The sequence below is a fragment of the Carcharodon carcharias genome, chromosome 6 (assembly GCF_017639515.1).
Source record: "Carcharodon carcharias isolate sCarCar2 chromosome 6, sCarCar2.pri, whole genome shotgun sequence".
Classification (NCBI taxonomy): Eukaryota; Metazoa; Chordata; class Chondrichthyes; order Lamniformes; family Lamnidae; genus Carcharodon; species Carcharodon carcharias.
Genome location: NC_054472.1, coordinates 72,547,736 through 72,564,867, shown reverse-complemented (window position 1 = coordinate 72,564,867; position 17,132 = coordinate 72,547,736). Strand labels below are relative to the sequence as shown.

The window sequence follows — 17,132 nt, the reverse complement described above, 5'->3', positions numbered from 1 at the left end:
TAATTTTTTTGTGCATTTCCCCCCACCCCACCCACGCCTCAACTATCTTAAGTGTGTTTTACCACCAAATATTTACATCAGATCTGACAGCAGTAAATCAGCCTTAGGTAAATTCTTTGCCCCTCTACTCAACCCAGAAACATCTTTCTACATAAAAGGCACCATATAAATGCTAGTTGTTGAAGATAAATTGTTCCAAAAAAAAAAGCAAGCAGTATGCAGAGGAGATTTACCAGGATGTTGCCTGGGCTGGAGAGTTTTAGTTATGAAGAGAGGTTGGATAGACTGGGGTTATTTTCCCTGGAGCAGAGGAGATTGAGGGGGGACATAATTGAGGTGTATAAAATTATAAGGTGCATAGAAAGGGTAGATAGGAAGGAATTTTTCCCCTTGGTGGAGGGATCAATAACCAGGGGGCATAGATTTAAGATAAGGGGCAGGAGGTTTGGAGGGGATGTGAGGAAGAATTTTTTCACCCAGAGAGTGGTGGGAATCTGGAACTCACTGTCTGAAAGGGTGGTAGAGGCAGAAACCCTCATAACATTTAAGAAGTATTTGGATGTGGACTTGCGATGCCATGGCATACAAGGCTATGGGCCTAGTGCTGCAAAATGGGATTAGAATAGTTAAGTACTTGTTTGACCAGTGCAGACTCAATGGGCCAAAGGGCCTTTTTCTGTGTTGTAGACCTCTATGACTCTATGGCTATTTAGCTGGATGGCAAAACTTGGTTATTTCTATATTAGTCTACTGCAATGTTATGGCAGGCAGATGGCAAATGCCAAGCTGCCCAAATCCCAGAGGGAAACTTGATGCAGCTGCCACAACTATTTGCAATTTGATGTATTTCAAGATGCAGGCTTAGAATTCAGTAGCAATAAGACCACCAAGTCTTATAGGTTTCTGACAAAACTAAATTAAACATTTATTAATGGAAAAAAATGATTTTAAGCATATACATAAATCTTCAAATTACTACTATGATAATTTCTGAATCACCTATTTATCTAAACCCCAGTTACACTCCCCTTAAGGCAACAGTGAGACGCATTGGTTTTTAAAAGACCTAGGCAAAGTAACACACAATACCCTGAACAATCAAATTCAAAGTGAGTTTTTCTCAGCTTCAGTTCCTTTTAGACAGCGGCTTGAGGCTCAGATGCTGGAGGCCTTTCACACTTGTGTCAGATCTTAGTATGCCTTCCCTTTCACACAAACTTCTCTCCTTTTTACATATTTTCCCCTTTGAATGTAAATTCCCAATGTTTCTTTATGTCTTTGGACTTTTACCTCTCTAATAATAAAAATCTCTCATAGTACCAATTTTACCAATAATCTTTGGGAAAAGTAAACACACTATCTTAACTTCACGCCCCCGCAACCCTTTTGAATTCAAGCTAGTCTGGTTTATTTAAAAATGCAACTGTTCCCTTTACACCTTACATTCTAAAACTTCCCCCATGTTTGCCTAATTAACATTTCAAACCTAGCTTATCTTGATACATCAAAGCCTTCAGACCAGCTGTCTTTAATTCAATCAAGTCCCCCCCACACAGCCACAGACACAGATCCCATTATTACTCTACTTTATAATAAATTCCAATAACATTATGAAATTATTGTATCTTCCTGATATCCTCCTCCTTACTAAAAAAATTGAACCGTCATAATTTAAAGGCAGTTTCATTTTCTGAACCCATCTTATGTTATCTCCTATATTTATTACATTATTACATTATGAGATGCATGCATTAACATAACATACATACAAATCCTTGGTATGAACAGAAATCATTCCAGTCCAGTGTCCAGGTTTTAAATGTCCAATTTTCCCTTTAAGTTCCAAATCCTTGACAATGCACCTGCAATCAGAATTTCTCATCCTGCCACATGTATAATCTGTATATTAAATAGTTGCAGAAATAAACTCCATTTGAACAGCCTTGCACTTCTGCTGTGAAATTTGTCCAGAAACTTTAATAAAGGATTGTGGTCTGTATAAATAATGGTTTCTGACGAATTGTTTGCAACGTAAGTTACAAAATGCTGCAATGCTAACACCAATCCCAAAGTCTCCTTTCCGATCACTGAATATTTTCTCTGTTGTACATTCTATTGGTTTTTCAATTCCAGTGTTATCGTCTTGTAACAGTATGGCTCCAATGACTATATTGCTTGCGTCAATGGCCAACTTTAATTGCTTGGTGTAATTGGGTACTGGCAAAACTGATGTCATAGTTAATACAGTTTTCAAACTGTTAAATGCCTTCAGTCACTCCTGTGTCCATTAAAACTTCTTGATCTTTTTCAATAGTTCAGTCAATGGTTTGAAAGTCAAGGTTATCGTGGATTTCCCTGTGCTTAAAATAAAATAAAAAGTATTGAGATTTCTGGGCATGAGTGGGTTTTATTGGAAATTTGTACCAAATTTTAGTAGTGTGGTTGTTCCACTGATTGACAAGAAAATTAATTTTAGAATCCTGCATTTCTACCTCTTTCTCATTATCTACAACCACAAACAACTCCTTTTGGTCCTCTTCTCTGTCAAAGTACTTTTTAAGCATACTTACATGACACCCCCTCTGCTTCTTGCTTCTATCTGAAGCATTTATTAAATAATTTACTTCACTCAATTTATTTTCAATCCAGTAAGCCCCACTAAGCCTTGCCTTTGACAAGTCACCCAGTACTGGTAACAGAACTAGCTATTTCTCCCCAGCAACAAAATTACAAGTTGGAGCTTTCCTGCCTGCCTTCACTTTCATCACTTGCTGTGATATCTTTAAATGTTCCCTACCCAACTCACATGCTCTATCCAATCTCTCTCTGAAATTTGATACATAATCCAGGAGAGTTTCTGAATTTTGACCCAGCAATTTCTCACGCATCAATTTCAGTGGCCTTCTCACCTCATGACCATAAATTAGTTCAAAAGAACTAAAACCAGTTGATGCATTAGAAGCATTCCTAATAGCAAATAACAAGACTGGAATTCCGCATCCCAATCCCACGGATAATCCTGACTATACACCCTCATCATAGTTTTTTAAAGTTTGATGCCATCTTTCCAAAGCCTCTTGTGACTCAGGATGATAAGCTGTTGACTCAAATTGTTTTTATCCCCAAACTGTTCATTGGTGCATGCAATATGAACCCCGATCTAATGGTTTACCTAAATAAATATATCTTGTAAAAAAATTTAGTTAACTCTTCCACAATTTTCTTTGTTGCAATATTTCTCAAAGATATTGCTTCAGGAAGCCTGGTAGACACATCCATTATTGTCAGTAAATACTGATTTCCATTTTAGCCTTGGGGAGGGGTCCTACACAATCAGTCATTGAAAATGAAAGATTCTTCAAATGCTGGAATGGGAATTAAAGGTGCTGGCTTAATCACTGCTTGTGGTTTCCCTATCACTTGACATGGATGACATGTTCTACAGAATTTGACTACATCCCTATGCAATCCAGGCCAAAAGTGTTTTTGTAACTTCCCCTGTATCTTTCTAATTCCCCCATTGGAATTTCATGAACTACCCTCAGAATCTCTTTTCTATATCCAAATGGTATTACAATCTGATGCACTTTCCTCAAAGAAAATTGTGGAAGAGTTAACTAAATTTTTGCTTATCAACTGAAGCATGATAAGGCCTCTATTTTCTCATTAAAACATTAGCCTTATGGTAATAACATTCTGGAATACATTCTGCCTCTGTTTCTGAGTAAGCTGTCTGATATAACTGTTTTATTTATGAATCCTTTCTTTGTAACTCCACTAAATATCTTGAGTTAAACACTCCAGCTGCATTGTCTTCCAGTCTTTATTCCTGAACAACCTTATCAAGCACAGTGTCAACTAATTGGATTTCCACATCTTCTCTCTGCCTTTGAATTTCCTGTTCTTGTTTCAACCTATGATCTTGTTATCACACAATCTGGAAACAATCCAGGATGTTCTCTCTGCAACACTTCTGTCGAAAATGCTTCTACAGGCTGCTCAACTACCATTAGGTATCACCTACATCGGTGATCCAGCTATATTATTACCCAAAATGAATTGAACCCCTGAAATGGGCAATTTTTCCACTCCCCCAACAATTACCTCACCTGTTTTCCCACTTACTCTTTAAATATACCTTCCACAATGGAATAGGTTTAACATCCCCATGAACCCCACTTATTATCATCTGTTCCTGCAATATTCTCTGAACAGCAAATGTCACTATCCCACAACATTAAGGATTGACTAGCCCCTGCGTCTCTTAAAATTTTAAGATCTTTACCTATTCCACCCTGTATACATGGAAAGACTTTCCCTTTACATACAAAGTCTTTAAACATTTCTGCTCCTCAGAATTCTCTTGGGTAAACTGTGAATACATTCCCACTTCTTTAACTATCACCGATTCTTCCTGTTTTACCTGTACACTAACACTTTTTTCCTGTACCTGAACCTTAAACCCACAATATTTTGACTTCCAGAACTTTGCTGCACCCTATAACTTCAACAAATTTTCCTTGAAATTTCCAGCATACTGACTTTGTGTGTTCAATTTTATTACAATGAGAGCACCTCAGTTTTCAAGTGTCACTTCTACACACAGCACCTTCCATTTTATTTTGAGAAAAAACTTCCTGGGAATTTTCACCTACTCCTCCTGTTCCTGACTACCCACCTTCCTTTCACCTTCCCACTTTCTATCCTTTTTTGATTTAAAAGGGTGATGAAAGAAAGATTTAGCTCTATAAACTCAGAATCATCAGCTATTTTTACTGCTTGTCTTACCCTCTGTCCCTCCACAAGTTCTCACTACTGGAGGAATTGAATCTTTAAATTCTTCCAAAAGAATTACCTAAGAGTTGCGTATGTCACCTCTATCTTTAATGCCAGTATCCACCAGTCAAAATTACTTTTTTTATTCTTTTAAACTCAATATAGGTTTGCTCAGGCTGTTTTCGCATATTCCTAAATTTCTGCCTGTATGCCTCAGGAAACAACTCATATGCACTCAAAATAGCCTTTTTTTAACCACATCATAGATCACCGACATTTCTTCTGACAGTAATGCATAAACCTCATGTGCTCCACCCACCAAACTGGATTGTAACAACAATGGCCAGTTTTCCTGTGGTCATTTCATCTGTCTAGCTACCTTCTCAAATGGAATAAAGAATGCTTCAACTTCTCTTTCCTCAAACTTTGAAAGAGCTTGTACAATTTTAAACATCTCCTCACTGGGTTCTTACCTGGAAATAAGTCCTTTCTCACCTTCTAGTGTCTCTTTTTTAAAACTGCCAGCAGTATTAACTGGAATTTTCACTCTTTTTTTCTCTTTCCTCCTTTTCTAACTTTACCATTTCTAATTCCATCTCCTGTTTCCCTGCTCTCTCCTGCCTTTCTGCCTGTTCCCTTTGAAATGCTCTTTTTCTGCTGCCTCTATTTCAAGTTTTTTCAGTTCCTTTGCTTGTTCAAGTTCAAGTGTCTTCATTTCTAACTGAAGTCTCCTTATCTCCAGCTGTGCCTCATTAGTGCCAGGTATCACTTCCAACTTTAAATGCTGTGCTAGACATTCAATTATATTGGTTTTCTTTGTCCCTGCAGGTAATCCCAATTGAATTTATCCGCCAATTTCATTAACTTAACTTTATTTACCTTTTGTAAACCGGCCAAATTTATAACTTCGACTCCCAGACAAGTCTTAGCAACTGCCGAAGTCTCACCATTAAAAAAAAACTCACACCAACTCATGAATTCAAAGTACCTCTCGTACTCATAACCGTAACATTCACCAACTCCAAACCAATCAAGGATTCTCAAATATATCCTGCAAACAGCCCCCAATTTCTATGCCAGGTGGATGGTAAATGCCAAGCTGTCCAAATCCCAGAGGAAAACTTGAAATAGCTGCCACAATTATTTGCAATTTGTACTTATTTCAAGATGCGGGCTTTGAATTCAGAAAACAGTCAAATTCAAAGTAAGTTTTTCTCAGCTTCAATTCCTTATAGCCAACAGCTTGAGGCTTAGATGCAGGAGGTTTTTCACATTTGTGTTAGATCCCTTACACACAGCCTTCTCTCGTTTGTACATGTTTTTCCTCTTTGAATGCAAATTTCCATTGTTTCACTATGTCTTTGGACTTTTACCTCTCTAATAATAAAAATCCATCAAAGTACCAATTTTACCAGTATTATTTGGGAAAAACAAACACACTGTTTCTTAATTCCTCCTGGCTATGTGAAACATTTCACCCCCTCTTTTCAATTCAAGCTAGTCTGGTTTGTTTAAAAATGCAAATGTTCCCTTTACACCTTACATTCTAAAACTTCCCCCATGTTTACCTATTTAACATTTCAAACTTAGCTTATCTTCTGATACATCAAAGCCTTCAGACCAGCTGCCTTTAATTCAATAAGACACACACACACACGCCTATAGACACAGACCCTACTATTGCTATACAATAAATTCCAATAACATTATGAAAATTATTACATCTTCCTGACGTGCAACTTAAACCATTATACCCGAATGATATATAGATTGGAGCTGGTTTCATTTAGTGACTAATTTTTGTGTCCAACTGACTGCAAGAGTGAAGATAACATTTGTTTGGAAACAAGGTTGGAGAAATAGCAAACACAAGGCAATCTTTATACAACACTGGTTAGGCCTCAACTGGAATAGTGTGTTCAATTCAGGACACCACACTTTAAGGAGGATGTCAAATCTTTGGTCTGGCTGCAGGAGATACTTCCTAGAATGCTACCAGTGATGAGGGGCTTCAGTTATGTGAAGAGAAGCTAGAGTTGTTCTCTTTGCAGCAGAGAAGGTTAATAGGAGATTTAACAGAAATGCTTAATATCACAAAGGACTTTGATAGGGTAAATAAGGAAAAACTGCTTTCAGAGGCAGGAGGGTGGGTAAACAAGGACACAAATTTAAAAGATGATTAGCAAAAGCACAAGGCAATATGAGGAAACTTAAAAATAGAAAAACAGTAAGTTGTTGTGATCTGGAGTGCACTACCCAAAAGAGTGGTGGAAGCATATTTAATAGTACAGGTACAGTGTCTCAAATCTGGCTGTCCAAAAACCAGAGTTGTGTGAAAAGTGGACACTTTTATAATGCTCCATGCATCAATTTTAATTAAGTAAAATTAAAAGAAAAGTAACTTACCTGGACAATTCGGCTAGACGCTCATTAGCGCGGTGTGACTCCAGACTAGTTGCCAGCTTCATCACTTCGCACACTGCTCTATCCTGTGCTCCAAGCAACCCTTGACCCCACCCGACCTGGCTTGACCTGAATTGCACAACCTTAAATCTGGCAACATCTGAAATGCGGTTGTAAAAGGCCTTGGTCCAGAGGTTGTCGGATTTGATGTACTCTACTTGTAATATTCAAGAGAGTTGGATTAATACTTAAAGGAAAAAAAATACAGGCTTTGGGGAGACAGCAGGGGAATGGGATTAATTGGATAGCTCTATCAAACAGCCAGCACAGGCTTAATGGCCTCCTGTGCTGTATCAATTTTTGCTTCTATTTCATTTCACTTCTCTTCAACATATTCCTTTATGAAAGCAAAGAAGAAAATATCTAAATTGCATTGGTTTTTAAAAACATAAAGTTAAATCCTCAACACATCAGCACAATTTGCAAGCACTCACCACCATCAGCACTTTCTGCATCAAAGTCCTAAATGGTGAAGATCTTGCATTTATATACTGCCTTTCACAATCCTAGGATGTCCCAAGCACTCTACAGCCAATTAAGTACTTTGAAAGTATTCACTGTGCAAATATAACAAGATAATTGTGGTTGTAAAAGGCTGCTTAACCCAATTCAGTTTATCCATTCAGAAATATCCCAATCCTTTTTAAACACCCAATTGTTTCCTAAATGATTTTTGCCTTCAGACCTCCACCTGCATGACCATTCTATCTGTTGATCACTATGCAAATAAATTTGAGACTGATCTCAGTTATCTTTTACCTGCGTAAGCCAGTGTCCCTTCGTTATACTATTGCAATTTAATCAAAGGAAATATTTTGGACTTAAGATTCTTAAGAATGGAAATGGTATGTACCTCTAAGATTACCTCAAAGACCTTTCGAATCTGAAATACTTCTTTCTCTAAATTTGTCGCTAAAAAGGAATGAGGGATGAAGAAATAGGCCTCATGGGTCATCTTTGCATTGCCTCTTCTAGGACTATTTTCACACTGACAAAAACCAGAGCAAGTACTCAAAAAGCAATCTGACCAGAACCATAGCTGACCAGGATGGTGAGTGGCTTGGAGGAAAACTTCCAGGTGTTGGTGTTCCCATGTGTCTGCTGTCCTTAGACTTCTAGATGGTTGTCAGTAGGTTTGGAAGAAGCTTTCGAAGGAGCCTTGGTGAGTTCCTGCAGTGTATCTTGTAGGTGGTACACACTGCTGTCATTGTGTCAGTGGAGGAGGGAGTGAATGTTTGTGGATGGGGTGCCAATCAAGCAGGCTGCTTTATCCTATAGTGTCAAACTTTGAGTGCTGTTGGAGCTGCACTCATCCGGGGCAAGTGGAGGGTATTGCATCACTGTCCTGACTTCTGCCTTGTAAATGGTGGACAGGCTTTGGGATGTCAGGTGGTGAGTTACTCACCACAGGATTCCTAGCCTCTGATTGCTCTTGTAGCCACAGTATTTACATGGCTAGTCCAGTTCAGTTACTGGTCAATGGTAACCCCCCCGAGGTTGTTGATAGTGGGTCATTCAGCAATGGCAATGCCATTTTATATCAAAGGACAATGGTTAGATTGTCTCTCGTTGGAGATGGTCATAACCAGGCCACACAAGTGCCAGGCAATTACTTGCCATTTGTCAGCCCAAGCCTGGATATTGTCCAGGTCTTGCTGCATCCGGACATGGACTGCTTCAGTATGTGAGGTGTCATGAATGGTGAACATTGTGCAATCATCAACAAACATCCCCACTTCTGACCTCATGATGGAAGGAAGGTCATTGATGAAGCAACTGAAGATGGTTGGGTGTAGGACACTACCTTGAGGAACTCCTGCAGCAATGCCCTGGAATTGAAACGATTGACCTCCAACAACCACAACCATGACCAGAATTTTCTCTTTAACGTACGGGGCAGGCCCCTTATACCGACGCATAAAATGATTGGCAGTGACGTCGGGCGTGCGTCCCAACATCACCGTGCATCATTCTGATCTTTTGTTCAGCGGGCGCACACCAGAGTCAGCTGTGCGCCCACAGAACTGTCAAAGGTGTGTTAAGGCCATTAATGCAGCAATTAAACCAACTGCCAGGGCTGCCCATCCAACCTTAAGGTTGGTGGGCAGGCGAACCAAATGGCCTTCGCGTTTTGCATGAAACCTCATCCATCATCAGGATGAGGTTTCATGAAGGTTTTATTAATTAAATATTTTTATGACAATTCATAAACATGTCCCAGCTAATGTGACATGAGGGGATATGTCTGAATAATTTTATTTTTTTTCCCAACTTTCAATTTGAACTTTATCTCCCTGAGGCAGTTTCGTGCCTCAGGGAGATTTCTGGCCCTCAACTCTCCCTCCTCCCCCCGCCTGCACAGGTAGCGCTAAGCGCTACCGGGCTTGTGTCATGCTGGGCAGGCCTTAACTGACTCGCCCACATAAAATGGCAGCATGCAGCCGATCACGGGCAGCAATTGGCTCTGCACCCACTTTCTTTGTGCTAGGTACAACTCCAACCAACGGGGTGTTTTCTCCGATTCCCATTGACTCCAGTTTTGCTAGGGCACCTTGATACCACAGTCAGCTAAATGCTGCCTTGTTGTCAAGGGCAGTCACTCTCACATCACCTCACATTTATCCGAGTGCACCTTTTTTTTGCAATAGGTTTCCCATGGTCTCACTCAGCAAGTCAGATGTCAGCCAATATAGAGATTGCAGAATCTGTAATTTATAGCTTAATTGTTTAGCAAGGGAACTTTGCAGATTGGAATGTGGTCATTTTTCAGTGAGGTTTGAAATAACAGTGCTTCAGGCATGTACTAAAACTGTTTGCATCAACTATAAAGTATGAAATATTGTTTTTAATACATGAGCAAAATTTTAATCATTCTAGTTAGACAGACCATTTCACAAACATTTCACCATCAGCAATCTTTATTAAAAGTTTTGCTTTTTTTTTAAAACAGAAAATACTAAGATAGTGCTGTGACTGTACAGCATTTCATTTGGCTAAATGGACAAAAAACAAAATTACCATTTTACAATGTTAACATTGAACTCATGAACCTCAAATATTTCAAATATGTATTAATGCAACAACTTTTAATCAATACCATCCATTCATTTAGTCTTCAAAACTCAGACCCAAAATTCTGAATCCTTAAATGCTGCTAACTGCCAACATGCATTAAAATGAGAAGTGTACATGTACAATCACCTCTCATAGATATAAACACATTCAAGTCACAAACCTATAAGCCCTTATGCAAGAAAATACTTTGCCAGGTACTCATGAGAACTAGATGAATAGGTTTTTATTTTAAAATAGCAAAAAAAGTCAACACATACTGAATTCTACGTCTGATGATAATGCTAATTAGTGGAAACTTCTATTCAGATTATGACAATTTCCTACAAATATGTCTTGTACCATATAGCTGGAACAAATTACACCTCCCAAAAACCAAAGAAAGATCTTTCACAATGTATTTGAATGGCATCTATTTTTAAAATGATCTTACACAAAAGATACACCATCACTTTTGAGCTGAGCAATAGCTTGTGTCTGTTTGTCACCAAATTCGTGTTGTACATTTCAATAGTTCAAAATAACCCACTTCAGAAAAAAACAAGAGTGAAAGTGTAATCCATCTCAATTTAATATTCCACATATCAAGAGAGTTTTGCTGGTATAACATGAGGCAGGGTTTTAGTATAGTCATTAACCCAAGTATTTTCACCAAAAAAGTATTTCACTTAAAACAAAACATTTTTTGCTGTTGAGGACCAAAGTAGTTTTAGATCAATAACAAATTGAAAGTGTAGTAATCTAGGGGCAGGCCAGATCTTGTGAGCTGTTAAATACAAGAGGCATCGTAGTGAGACAGAGACACACTAATGGAAGAAAGCCATTATTTGCAACTACTAGTACCATTTGCTTGATTTGTATTGTGTCAAAGAAAAGCTGGACTTAAAGCAGTATTTTAATGAGCTTCATGAACATCTGAAACCTCTTCTGTAATGGCCTCTGTGGCACTTGCGTTTGCTGCAGAGTTTAGAACATTCCCAAAATCGCCGCCACCTTCCTTGTTGCCTGCGACCTTAGACTTAAAAAAAAAGTCAAATGAATACAGAGCACTACGTAACATGGTGAAAGGAAAAGGTGACTGCTAAAAATACTTGTGCTAAAACATTGTAAATTCATTGCAGTGATGTTTTGACAATTCAAAATTTAAAATGGAAATGAAATCATGTTTCATAAAACTTCTATTAAAACAATTAGTCAATGAATTGACACCTGTTTTAAAATTATATCATTTTACTGAAATGTTAAAAATACATACTCCTGTAAAATTCAAAATGGAAGAAAGTTTTTTTGGATCATTGAATGGGAAGTTCTGTTCTCCCTCTACCATAGCCCAACTAATAGCTCCTGCTACTATATAGTAGGATATCCATAATCTATTTTCCCATCTCTCCACAGTTGTAAAGAAGCATAATAGTCTTTCCTTTTTTTTTTTAGAAAAGAGATGACTGACTCATGAGCAACAAAAGACTTCAAGATTTGTAATATTTTTAAGATAGTGAGTAACAGAGAAATCTATGATCCTTCACATCATTAAAGATCAAACAGGTACTGCTGCCATTCCACACACAGGCTGTACCAGATTGATTCTCTGCTGCTAATGTCAATTAAAATGAATGGAGCTGTTCCAGGTCATTGGGGCCCCTCCCTATAACCAATATTGTTCGGAAAACAAATCTGAAGCAGAAAGTCTCCATATATCAGTAAGTTTGAAGATTTTTTGGGGTGGGGAAGTCATGAGAGGCAACTCATAGATCTGGCACTTTACATTTTATCTCCCTTAAGCTATTGCTTAAGCTTTATATTAAAATGATTTTCTTCAAGCATGGTTTTGTAAAAATTAACATATGCACTGTATTTCTTGCATCTTTTACCTTTAAGTTTTCAACTCTATCTTCAAATGACTTGAAAGTTGGTGAATTTCTGCAAGAATATAAAGAAAATGTTTTAACACAAATATTCAGCAACAAAAGACACCATCTCAACCCTCATTCCAGTCTTAGTTATAATTTTTTTTTTAAGAATACAAAGCAAAAACTGATTTAATAAAAAAGTTGCAGAATGATAGACAGATCCACCTTACAATATTTCCTTTCATTAGATTTTGATAACTGTACAGATCAGTTGCACCAAAACCAACAGATAAAAAAGCACTAGACTAACGAACAGAATTGATAAGGAGCTAAATAAAATTAACTTTGGTGGCATTATAGAACAGAAAGCCATGGTGTGTATGTCGAATCATTTGAAAACATGTAATCAGACAATCATAAACAAAGATACTCAATGTAGTTCAATACACAAAATGTTCAGACAACTTGAACATATCATCCAACCTAAAGAGATTTTAAAACTGTGTCATGCTACTGTAGCACTAGAGAAAAGCAAAAATTTGGAAAAGCTTTTTTAAGGCATGTTATTCTGGTCTTTTCCTTGGACTGCCACATCACACTAGCCCTTGCTGGAAAAATGGTGTGTGTTGCAATATTGGTAAGACAAGAAACAATGAAATAATTATTAATAGTTGTTTGGTAGTACAGAACTTGAATGTTGCTGAAAAAAGGCACAGGTTGTCAAAACTTTTTGCCTTGCATTCATCAGGACAATTTGCAAGAACACCAAATGTAAAGGGAACAACAATTTATAGTTCATAAGAAGAGAGTGTGCTGATTGGTTAACAAGTGGACTCTGATTGGTAGAGGAGTTGCCATAGAGAATGCACCAGTTAACTGATGACTGACAAGACCAGGCAGGTTGGCTCAGATTGGTCAAGGCATTGCCCTGGTTCATTCCCCGGGGCAATGCCTTGGCCAGAGTCAACCTGCCTGGTTTGAATTTAAACAAAGCTTGTCAGTTAATTGTCAGTCATCAGTTAACTGGTGCATTCGCCACGGCAACAATTCTCTCAGAGGTCACTTGCCAACCAGTGTACTCTTCTCATGAAGTATAAATTGTTGTTCCCATTACATTTAGTACTCTTGCGAATTTCCCTATGAGTCCAAGGCAAAAAGCTTCGACAATGTGTCTTTTTAAGCAATACGGAAATAAATATTGAGGAGACTTCAGAGAACAGTGAAGTGAAATTTGGATCTTTTTTTTTCTTCCACCCTGTGGGAAGTGTTTTTACTTATACTTCAGCGGAGTGTGAACCTTCACCTTACCACTCGATGGCACAGTATGGCCGAGGCTTTGTATAAGTAGTGCAATGGATCTTCCAGGCAGTTCCATTAGCATCAAAAATAAAGTTTCTTTCTCTCCATCAATGAAAATCATGCCAAAAAATAACTAGCTAGCAATGCAATTAAAATGTTGTAATTTCTACCACTCCCACAAATGAACTTTAGAAATCTCAAATCAATGAAAGCCACAATAGCATTACAGCCAAGTCAATATTCAAATTTACAAACAAAAAACTTTCAAACATCACTCTGTAGACTCTGCTAGCTACAATGCGCTAACACAAACCTTTCATACAATGAATTAGGCATAAGATTTTATTTCAAGGCATATAAATACAGTACCTCATGGTAGGCATGCTAATTGAGTGTCGTAGAGAATGAATGCTAATCGGCCAGCATTAAGGAAACAGCAAAAAGTTAGTTTAAAAACATGTAATACTCTGTTCTCAAAACACCTTATATCTTTATTTAAAAACAAGCCCCACAATTCTCCATTTGTTCAACATAAAACACATCTAGCAACACATTTCTATTCCCAAGTAATGATTAATTTCTTGAAGTGAATAGAAATTGATTTTGTACTTCAATATTTTAAAGTTCACCTTTCTTACCTAAAAGAATGTGAAAAAGCATGTAATCTGCAGGATGTCATCATGAGACGGTGAGCATTAACAAGAAAATTGAAGACAAGACAGGTCACTACCACTGTAAATTTAATTGATCTTAAACATTTCAAACTTTGCTATCCAGAATAATAGTCAGAGAATTCTAAATAAGCCAGATTTTTCCAGAAGTGGTTTGTAAGACATCTCTATAAGCTATGGTCAGCTCCTGGATAGGCAATGCTATCATCACCAGGGTGCAGATACAGGTACCGGACCCTGTATCCAGCAAGTTCAGGACCGGATATATGCTGGATTTGGGGATATTATGGATTTTGGGTCCTAGCCCTAGCATATACTTCTTATTATACATTAAATAAGGCATGAAAACTAAAGAATAAAAGATTTTTATTCAAATTGCTACCCAGGGCACTACCTTTGAATGTAGCTGGCCTTTGGGATGCTGGATAAGGGGTCCAGTATCTGTATATATGCATGCAGAAGCTTTTTAAAAAATGTTTAAAATCACGACTAATTGCACCTGAAAGATATCACATCTCCTTTCGATGCTCACTCACCCACCTTGCAAATTTATAATACCCTCAGCCTAAATATATCTAAGTTCAAGACGGAATTACATAGAATTTTGGCCCATTTACTCCAGGGCTCAAGAAAACCAACAAAAGACTCAAATTTATCTGTTCTCTTTTAAAAGTCAATTGTTGCTTCAGTTCCAAAAGCAAAGAAAGATATAGTAACAACAAATAATCACTTAAAAATTTGAACATAGGTCAGTTATTAGTAACATGCACAAGAAAAACCTCTCGTATTTAAAAACTAAGATTTTGATTAATAATCAAAACCATTAAATTGCATTAAAATCTCACCCAGTGGAGTAACAAAATACAGTACAAATGCAAGCAGAAATTCAATAGCAATTTTGGTCCAAATTTAAAATTTTAGGAATAAAAACAGAAAATGCTGGAAATACTTGGCAGGTCTGGCAGCATCTGTGGAGAGAAATATTAATTCTGTTTTTCTACAGACGCTATCTGACTTGTCAAGTACTTCCAGCACCTGCTGTTTTATTTCAGATTTCTAGCATCAGTATTTTGCTTTTGAGTTAAAATTATCATGCCGCTCCCATTCAGAAATCACATGATTATGTTACAAACTTGTAAAGCCTTAAATCAAGATTCCACTGTAGCGGAGAGTATAAGTGTTAATGTTAGGTAATCCATCACTTCATTTGAAAGGGCAGGTCTAACTGCCAAACTAATGTATGATATATTTCCCAAAAGAAAAGTTCTTGACATTTACTAGTAGTTCTCAAGTCACATGATTAGTTAATTCTACACTTCAGAATTGGTGGCGAGAGGCAGGTTGTAACAGATATGGTTGAGCTTCTCGCAAAAAAGACAAAGCTCTGCTCCAGCACCATTATGAATAGCATTTGTAGCCCACAATCCATTCAGTGTATCATATTGGGACACGTCACAATGGTTTGTTAGCGGGATGCTTCCAGCCAGCAGCCCTACTTCTCTCTCTCTTCCACTAACCATTCACCACCAACCTCAGTTCCTCCAAATTTTCTTCCCTCCCCTTATGGTTCTGCCTCAACATGAGGTATAGTGCTGATGTCAGCAGCCCTCTAATAGCTCAGGCAAGTGGGTACTTTTGGCACACAAACCTAGACAATAATTACTAACTTATTCAAGCTGGAAGAAATGGCATCACAACAGAGCCAGATCCCGTCCTTAGATGACACCTAAACTTGTGCATTTCCTGATACTGGTCACTGGATAGAGACCAAGAGTGGTAACTCCTAAAGGATTTCCCTGTCAACACTGAAACCAATTGCTATAGCCTTACTGATAATTGTATCAGCTAGAACATCAACAAAACGGAATTTGGGATTTTGTAATGCTAAATAGGCGGTGCATTATAGATCTACAGCATAAAATAGTAGCAAGGGTGATAGAGAGAGAGTGACATCCCATGACAGACCTCAGCAGAACTAGTACCAGTTGAGAAACAGCATGAATCCCTTTTGAGGTTATACAGCCACCAAATCTTCTGTACAGCAATACAAATAGGTCATAGAGCAATTCGATTACCATCTCTAGTTGTAGTGGGGGTTAACGGGGTTAAAAATAGTAATTCATCCCACTTCAATTTTCTTTACAAGGATGCATGCCTACCACTGATGCATACAAGTACATTCTTTCAGACAAACTATTATGGCAAACTTCAGTAGAATGTAACTCCTGCATTAAATCAAGTAAACATATAGTTAAATTTCCTCATCATGCAATTTGTCTGCTGTAGTATGTTTGCAACACTTCAGAGGGCCTAAAAGTAAAACCATTCAAAGACCTGTCCAAGGTATGCAGGCAATGATGCAATGCTATGACAATTCTAGCAGTACCTGGAAACAAAAATTGCAGTGGCTGGAGAGACCATAGGTCTCATTTACACCCAGGAGAAAGAGGAGAAGGTGGAACATGGGCTGCATCTCAGTTCCATCAGAAATCCATCTCATTTGGTTCAGATTTTTAAATTCCAGTCAGATCTTAGCAAAACTAATACGGTTGAGACATGGCATGAATCCCTTTGAGGCCTTATACAGTCATCAAACCTTCACTACGGAAATGAAAAATAGATTATTGAGGGACTTGATTATCATTTCTACTTGTAGTGGGAGTTGATGAGATTAAAAAACTTTTTTTTTAAAAAAAAGTCACTCATCCCACTTAGTCTTCTTTACAAGGGTGAAGTGGTTCAAGAGTGCATGGCTACCATTGATGCGTTCTTACACATACAGGTGGGGTACACTCGACATTTAAAGGATTCAGTCCATGGAACACAAATGTGCACAGTAATATGAACAAGTCTGTAGGTATACGCACTCTAAGTTAATGAAAACTAGAAGAAAGTTTTGTACAATCAACGTGTTTGATCCATTTCACTTGTGCAACAGGTTAGCAAAAAAACACAAATTAAACGTTGAAAGAAAACTGAAGAAGATTACTCTCCTGATGAG

General features: G+C 37.8%; 1 protein-coding gene across 4 annotated transcripts in view; it reads right to left on the bottom strand.

The window, feature by feature from the left end:
- Positions 1 to 17,132, bottom strand: part of tpd52 (tumor protein D52) — a 272,226-nt gene that overhangs the window by 172,501 nt on the left and 82,593 nt on the right. For 2 of the 4 annotated variants that reach the window (XM_041190034.1, XM_041190033.1), the window contains 2 exons: positions 12,183 to 12,231; positions 10,140 to 11,329 (listed from right to left, as the gene is read on the bottom strand). In XM_041190034.1, coding sequence (XP_041045968.1) covers positions 11,207 to 11,329; positions 12,183 to 12,231 — 172 coding nt within the window. In that variant the 3' untranslated portion in view covers positions 10,140 to 11,206. Of the gene's footprint in view, positions 1 to 10,139; positions 11,330 to 12,182; positions 12,232 to 17,132 lie in introns of those variants that run through there. The other 2 variants (XR_005943327.1, XM_041190035.1) reach the window with 2 other exon arrangements.